Source organism: Bison bison, unplaced genomic scaffold, assembly GCF_000754665.1.
Source record: "Bison bison bison isolate TAMUID 2011002044 unplaced genomic scaffold, Bison_UMD1.0 scf7180017864482, whole genome shotgun sequence".
Lineage (NCBI taxonomy): Eukaryota > Metazoa > Chordata > Mammalia > Artiodactyla > Bovidae > Bison > Bison bison.
The window spans coordinates 1,220,207-1,226,254 of NW_011495042.1; the positions used below are offsets into that span (position 1 = coordinate 1,220,207).

At 58.2% G+C, this 6,048-nt stretch overlaps 1 protein-coding gene across 1 annotated transcript in view; it reads left to right on the forward strand.

The window, feature by feature from the left end:
* Positions 1-5,330, forward strand: part of ALS2CL (ALS2 C-terminal like) — a 20,353-nt gene extending 15,023 nt beyond the window's left edge. The window contains exons 21-28 of the mRNA XM_010862380.1: positions 1-16; positions 568-636; positions 1,573-1,746; positions 2,929-2,971; positions 3,741-3,802; positions 3,908-4,057; positions 4,350-4,446; positions 4,862-5,330. The exon at positions 1-16 is cut by the window's left edge and continues 4 nt beyond it. Coding sequence (XP_010860682.1) covers positions 1-16; positions 568-636; positions 1,573-1,746; positions 2,929-2,971; positions 3,741-3,802; positions 3,908-4,057; positions 4,350-4,446; positions 4,862-4,942 — 692 coding nt within the window. The 3' untranslated portion in view covers positions 4,943-5,330. The remainder of the gene's footprint in view (positions 17-567; positions 637-1,572; positions 1,747-2,928; positions 2,972-3,740; positions 3,803-3,907; positions 4,058-4,349; positions 4,447-4,861) is intronic.
* Positions 5,331-6,048: the final 718 nt, after the last annotated feature.

Below are 6,048 nucleotides of genomic sequence, written 5' to 3' on the forward strand. Positions count from 1 at the left end.
TCTGGGCTGCCTACAGGTGAGCTCGGTGGCACTTGGGGACAACCACTGCCCTGTCCCCAGGGCGGGGGGCTCTGCCCTTTCTAGCCTCAGCTCTGCCTCTGCGCTGGGTAGGAATGGTGCCTCTGCCTTGGGTCTGGATTGAGAGAAACAGAGGATGGGTTGTTTAGTGTGCCGCTGGTGAGCATATGGGTGAGACAGTGGGGAGGTGATAACAAGGCCTGATTGCTGCCAGAGTCCAAGCCCCAGCCAGGCTCTGGGCTGGCTCTAACCCCACTGCAGGCTGATCCTGACCTGGACTCACACCCCATCTCCTGTCCTGTCCTGGCTGAGCTGTGACGCCATCAAACATTATAAACTGAAACCTTCAATGCTGTAGTTCGTTCTGTCCGGGTTCCAGGACACTCACGTGGACCTCCTGTACTCCCATCCCCCTCACTGCTGAGGTTTGGCAGCTGGGCTCTGCTAGCCTCAGGCTTCATGGTTCTGGGAGCGGAACCCACCTGCCTGGCCTTGGGGACGCGTTCTGTGGGAGATGGCAGCCACACCGCCCCTCTCTTTGGTTCACAGGGGCCTGCTGCAGGTTGCCTTACAGCGCAAGGGCCAGGCCCCAGAGGAGGACGAAGATGCAGAGACAAGGTGACTGCCCCCAGGAAGTCTATGGGGTCTTCTCCACTGGTGCAGCCAGGCTCAGGTCCAGGGGATCCTTGTACCTTGCTCCTGGGACTTCCCTCAGGGAAGAGAGGTGTTTCTGAGGAAATGTTGGGGATTCATGCTGTTGACCACACTCTGTTTATATTGACCATTCAGGAATCATAAAGACCTGTGATCTCTGTTCCTTGAGCAGCCTGGAAAGGGACACTGTCACAATGCATCAAATGCACCTTTGTTCTGAACATATTATCCCAGCTTCATCTCTTAGGTGCCTGGAGGGTGAGCCGCTCCCTCAGGCACCTCCTTCTTCCTGTACACAGATGGGGAAACAGCCCGGCAGAGGCTGAGCCTGAGGTCACACAGAGCAGGAATTAAGTGGGTCATTAAATCTCTCGGCCCAGTGCCCCCGAGACCAAACCTCACAACTTGCCTTCAGATCCCAGGCCCAGGGCTCCTGATCAGAGGGGGAGGGGGATTTCTGTTACTGCATTGCAGGAGGCATGGGAAACAGGGTTAGACCTTAGGGTCTACTGACCTAGGGAGAACTTCCCCCTGAGTCCTGGCAAGCACAGAAAGCTAGGAGGCCGAACTGGACTAGCCCGGAGTGACTGCTGACAGCTTTGCTGCAGGTCGCTCGTCTATCAGGGCTGGGTTTTGCTTTCAGTCAAGTGCGGATCAAAACCCAACCTCACTTGCCATGTTGGTTCTCAAAGCTGAATGAGAGCATGAGGTGGTCACAGATGGCAGTTGATTGTGAGATGACTGAGAACGGGGCTGGGAAGGGTTTTCTCAGGGATGGGGGAGGCTGCAGGCAGGCATGCTGACGTGGAATGCAGATTTCTGTGGGCTCTTGGGGGCAGCCCAGGTAGACCCCCACACGCGCCCTGCTGACCCTGAGCTGTCCTGGTGGCTCTCACTCAGGGACCTGCGGGTGCACAGCTTGGTGCTCCCTCTCGTGCTGCCCAGCTTCTACTCGGAGCTCTTCACCCTCTACCTGCTGCTTCATGAGAGAGAGGACAGCCTCTACAGCCAGGGCATCACCCACCTGAGCCTCTTCCCTGACACCAGGCTGCTTGAGTTCCTGGATGTGCAGAAGTAAGCCTCCCCACCATGCCACCTTGGCCAGAGTTCTTACGTAGCAGAGGATGCAAACTCAACTCCAGTAGTCTTCAGAGAAAAAGGGAAGAGGTTAATTGGCTTATGTACCCATGAAGTTCTAGGGTGTGGCCAGGACAGCTAGATTCAGGTATGGCTGGATCTAGGTGTTCAGCTGCATGAAAAAGGAAGCGACCCCTCTCTCTATTGGTGTGTCTCTGGTTTCCCCATGTGGTGACAAACAGAACCAGTCACTTGAGGTTTATACTCTCTCAGCTCAGTCCCCACAAGGAGTTGGAGTCTCCTTCTCAACAGCTCTAGCAGAGCCTCTAAAGTTCCTCCCTGGCATGGCTAGGTTCTTGAATGTGCCCCTGAATGCTGGCTGTGGCCTAGATTGGCCAGGCTGACCTCAGTATCTACTGCTGGGGCTGGGGTAATATCACCTGCTTCCAGCTCTTGGACTGAGAGTGGAAGAGAGATGATCCTCAAGGGGGAAACTGAGGACTGTTCTGGAAGCAGGTCAGGGCCTCCCTTCTACCCTCAGTAATCAGAACATCCTTTATCCTCCATGCCCTTTCGATCTGAGTGTTGAGGGTATGAATGCACTCCTGCCTCCCAAACCTGGTCCCCCTTTTCTCAAGGTAATGGTGCTTCCTATCCCCCCTTCCCCCAAAACCCTTGTTCCCCTTTCTGTTGTGGTGAATGTTTCCTGCATCTGACCAGTCATCAGCCCAGAGACCTGGTTGTCCACAGCTTCCCAAGGGTTTTCCTCTGCCGCCTCAGTGCCACCTCCTCCATGCTGGCCTCCCTGCTTCATTGGCTCTACTTCCCTTGAATGGCATCCCTACTTCTCGCCAGCCTGTGCCAGCTCACCGAGCCCCTGGAGCAGTCTCCACAGCTGAGCTCTCTGGATGGACCCCCAGGACTTTGTGCAGGAGGGTCCCCTGGCCTGCAGCACCATCCCTCTCTCTGCTCACTGTGTTTTGGGACTGCATGGAGGGCTGCCCTCTCAGGGAATCCCTCCTGGCCTCCTATAGCCTGGGCTCCACACAAGTCCTCCCAGATGGCATTGTGCATCCCCAGCCTCTTTCCCGTGCTCAGCCCTCCTGGGGGACACGGGGATGCAGGGAATTTGCCCTCTGACTCAGAGGGCAAAGCCTCCCATCTCCCGTCTTATTTCAGGCACTTGTGGCCCCTCAAGGACCTCACACTGACGACCAATCAGGTGAGAGGGTGAGCTGATTACCTGCCCAGGAGAGGGAGGCCTGAGCCTCAGCTGGGCCCCGGGTTACCCTCGTAGTCACGGTCTCAGGCCGCAGAGGTGGGTGAGGGAGAAGACGGCAGGCTTTCTGCACTGTTCTGGTTTTCCATGTGGGTGAATGTGCAGCCACAGTGACCAGCCTCAAGCCAAGGCTCCACCCCTTTTACTGGCTGTATGGCTGTGGGCGGAATATTTGATCTCTGTCCCTCAGTTTCCCCATCTGTGGAAGTACCTACTGCTGCAGTACTAGTACTGCCTCATTGTTGCGGGAGGAGAGGGCAGGCCAGAACAGAGGAGGCACTGGTGTTCAGTGTGCTTGCTGGATTGGCAGCATCAGCGTTGCTGGGAACTAGTTAGAAAGGCCAATTCTTGGACCCACACCAAACGTACTGAGTCAGAAACTCAGGGAGGGAACTTGGAATTTGTGTTTCAACAAGCCCTGGGATTCAGCAGCTGTTGACCAAGGCACTTAGAACTGGGCAGCACCCAGTGACCATTGGCTGTTACGGTTCTCCTCTATCCACCTTGATCCTCCCACCTCCTGGAGACTGTTTACCCCACTTTACAGTCAAGTAAACTGACGCTTACAGTGGAGCTGCGACTTGCCCTGGGTCGCTCAGCCCTCTGGTGCTGAAGCCAGTGATGAGGAAGGGGTGGGTGGTGAGGAGCCTGGAGACCAGCCCCAGCCCTGGGAAGGGGAGGCCTCATCTAACCCCCTCCCCCGACCACACAGAGATACTCCCTGGTCAGAGACAAGTGCTTCCTGTCGGCCACGGAGTGCCTGCAGAAGATGATGTGAGTCCGCAGCCTGGGGAGAGGGGCGTGGGAGGCAGGAGTGTGGGGACCCTGTTTGGGACTGAACCCGAGGGCCTTGATCTGGAGCCAGTTACCCTGCTGCAGCACCACGGTGGACCCCCGGGAGAAGCTGGAGGTGCTGGAGCGGACATACGGGGAAATCGAGGCCACCGTGTCGCGGGTGCTGGGCCAGGAGCACAAGCTGCCCATGGACGACCTGCTGCCGCTGCTCATCTACGTGGTGTCTCGTGCCCAGTGAGCCCCAGCTGGGGGTGGGCCCAGGAGCCTCCCTTCCCACCCTGCCTGCCCCCAACCAAGACATACTGCAAAGCCTTTGAACACTACCGTCTATGGGCAAAGCCTTTCTTGGGACAGATGGGGAAGCTGAGGCCCGGAAAGGCCCACCCAGGGTCCCATGGGTACCACTCACAGCGGGGACCACAGCCCAGGTGTCTAGCCACCCAGACCAGGGCTCCTTCCCAGCTGCTGGGCACCTGTCCTGATGGGTCCCCTTCTCCCTCTTGTGGTGGTGGCGGCGGTGCTCCAGAATCCAGCACCTGGGAGCCGAGATCCACCTGATCCGTGACATGATGGACCCTCTCCACACAGGAGGCCTGTATGACTTCCTGCTCACGGCCCTGGAGGTGAGGGATGGAAGCTGTTGGCCAAGGCAGGAATGCCCTGGCCTCTGGGGCAGACCCCTTTTGCCCCAGACACCATCACGGGGATGCGCTCAAATTCACAGCTAGTGTGTGTCTCCGTGGGAGGGGTCCTCACAGAGCCCCTGCTCTAGCCCTCGTTAAAAGGGGCTGAGTTGGGGAAAGTGGGCAGAGCACATCCCGGCCCTCGGCTCCCAGGGCTGAGTGTGTTCCAGGCGGCGTCCCTGAACACAGGAGGAGAGGGAAGGACCCCTTTCCTTGCAGACTGTGGCTGAGGGCTGATTGGAGACACAGTGGTCCAGACCTGGGAGCGGGTGCACCCGTGTTAGGCCCTAAAGCCTCTGCACGCGGCTGGGGGCTGGCAGGCCAGCTGGCTCCAGCCTCGCCTCTCTCCTGCCAGTCCTGCTACGAGCACATCCAGAAGGAGGACATGAGGCTACATCGCCTGCCCAGCCGCTGGAGCTCCAGGGAGCCATGGTAGCTCGGCTTCTCCTGGACACACCGCAGCGCTGAGAGGGCCGCTGTGGAATGCCTGCGGCCCGGGCCTGGCCCGGCCTGGCCCAGGGGGCAGAAGGCAGGATGGGCCCTGGAGGTGACTCTGGCTCTTTGAGGAGATGAGGTCCAGTTTCTCCAGGGAGATGCTGCTGGAGTCCTGACTGGGGTGAGGGTGACGGGTGTGGCCCTGGAGCTGGTGGTCTGTCCCCCACCACTCTCCAGCCAGTCTTGGATGACCTCCTCGACGCTGAGGCAAAGAGACCCTGACTTCTCCTTGCCTGAGCCTTGCCTTCACGTGCCTGAGCCGCTCTGGGCCTCAGTGTTGCCATCTGTAAAATGGTGGACTAGGGGATCTGTAAAGAGCCTTCCATCCATCTTGCTGACTTCTGGCATTCTTCCGTAAGTCTGACTTTGGTCTGTTGGGCTGTAAGTGAAGTTCCTGTGTCGTGGGGGGTGTCATTCCATTTCTCCTGTCCTGGTCAGAGGCTCCAAACTGCTAGTGACCGCTTCCTTTATTGGGTTTTTTTTTCCCATGAGTCATCTTCTGTTGACCTGCTTCTTTCCCAGCTCTGCCCCAGGGTGGTGCGGGCCTCTCTAGGCCTCAGGGTAGGAACTGTTCCAGCTCCACCCTGCTAGGTGGCCTCTGGTGAGGCCCTCCCCTCATTGGCTATGACATTGAGGGAGTGGGCTTGGGGGTCTCTGAACTGCAGTCCACATACAGTGGCCATGCTGGAGCAGGCTGGAGGGAGAGGGGAAAGAAACTCACCTTGCTTGCCTCACTGTCAGCAGGTGCCAAGGGAATTGGCCTCTGGACCTGCACGCAGGAAGGACAGGAGGGGCCCAAGGGTTCCGGGGGGACTGTGCCCAAGGATTCAGGGGGCCAATCCAAGGACCCTCAGAGATACTAGGGAGCATTGAGCAGAGGGCCGCAGGTGCCTCCAGAAGAAGGGGCAAAGCTGAGCTTCCCTGACTGGTTCCATCACATGAACAGCTGGAATGGAGAACGGTTTTGGGCTCTGGTTTTTGCCAGACATGCCCGTGGTGTCCTCACAGAGGTCCCTGGAAGAGGATTGAACTGGTGAAGAATAGGGA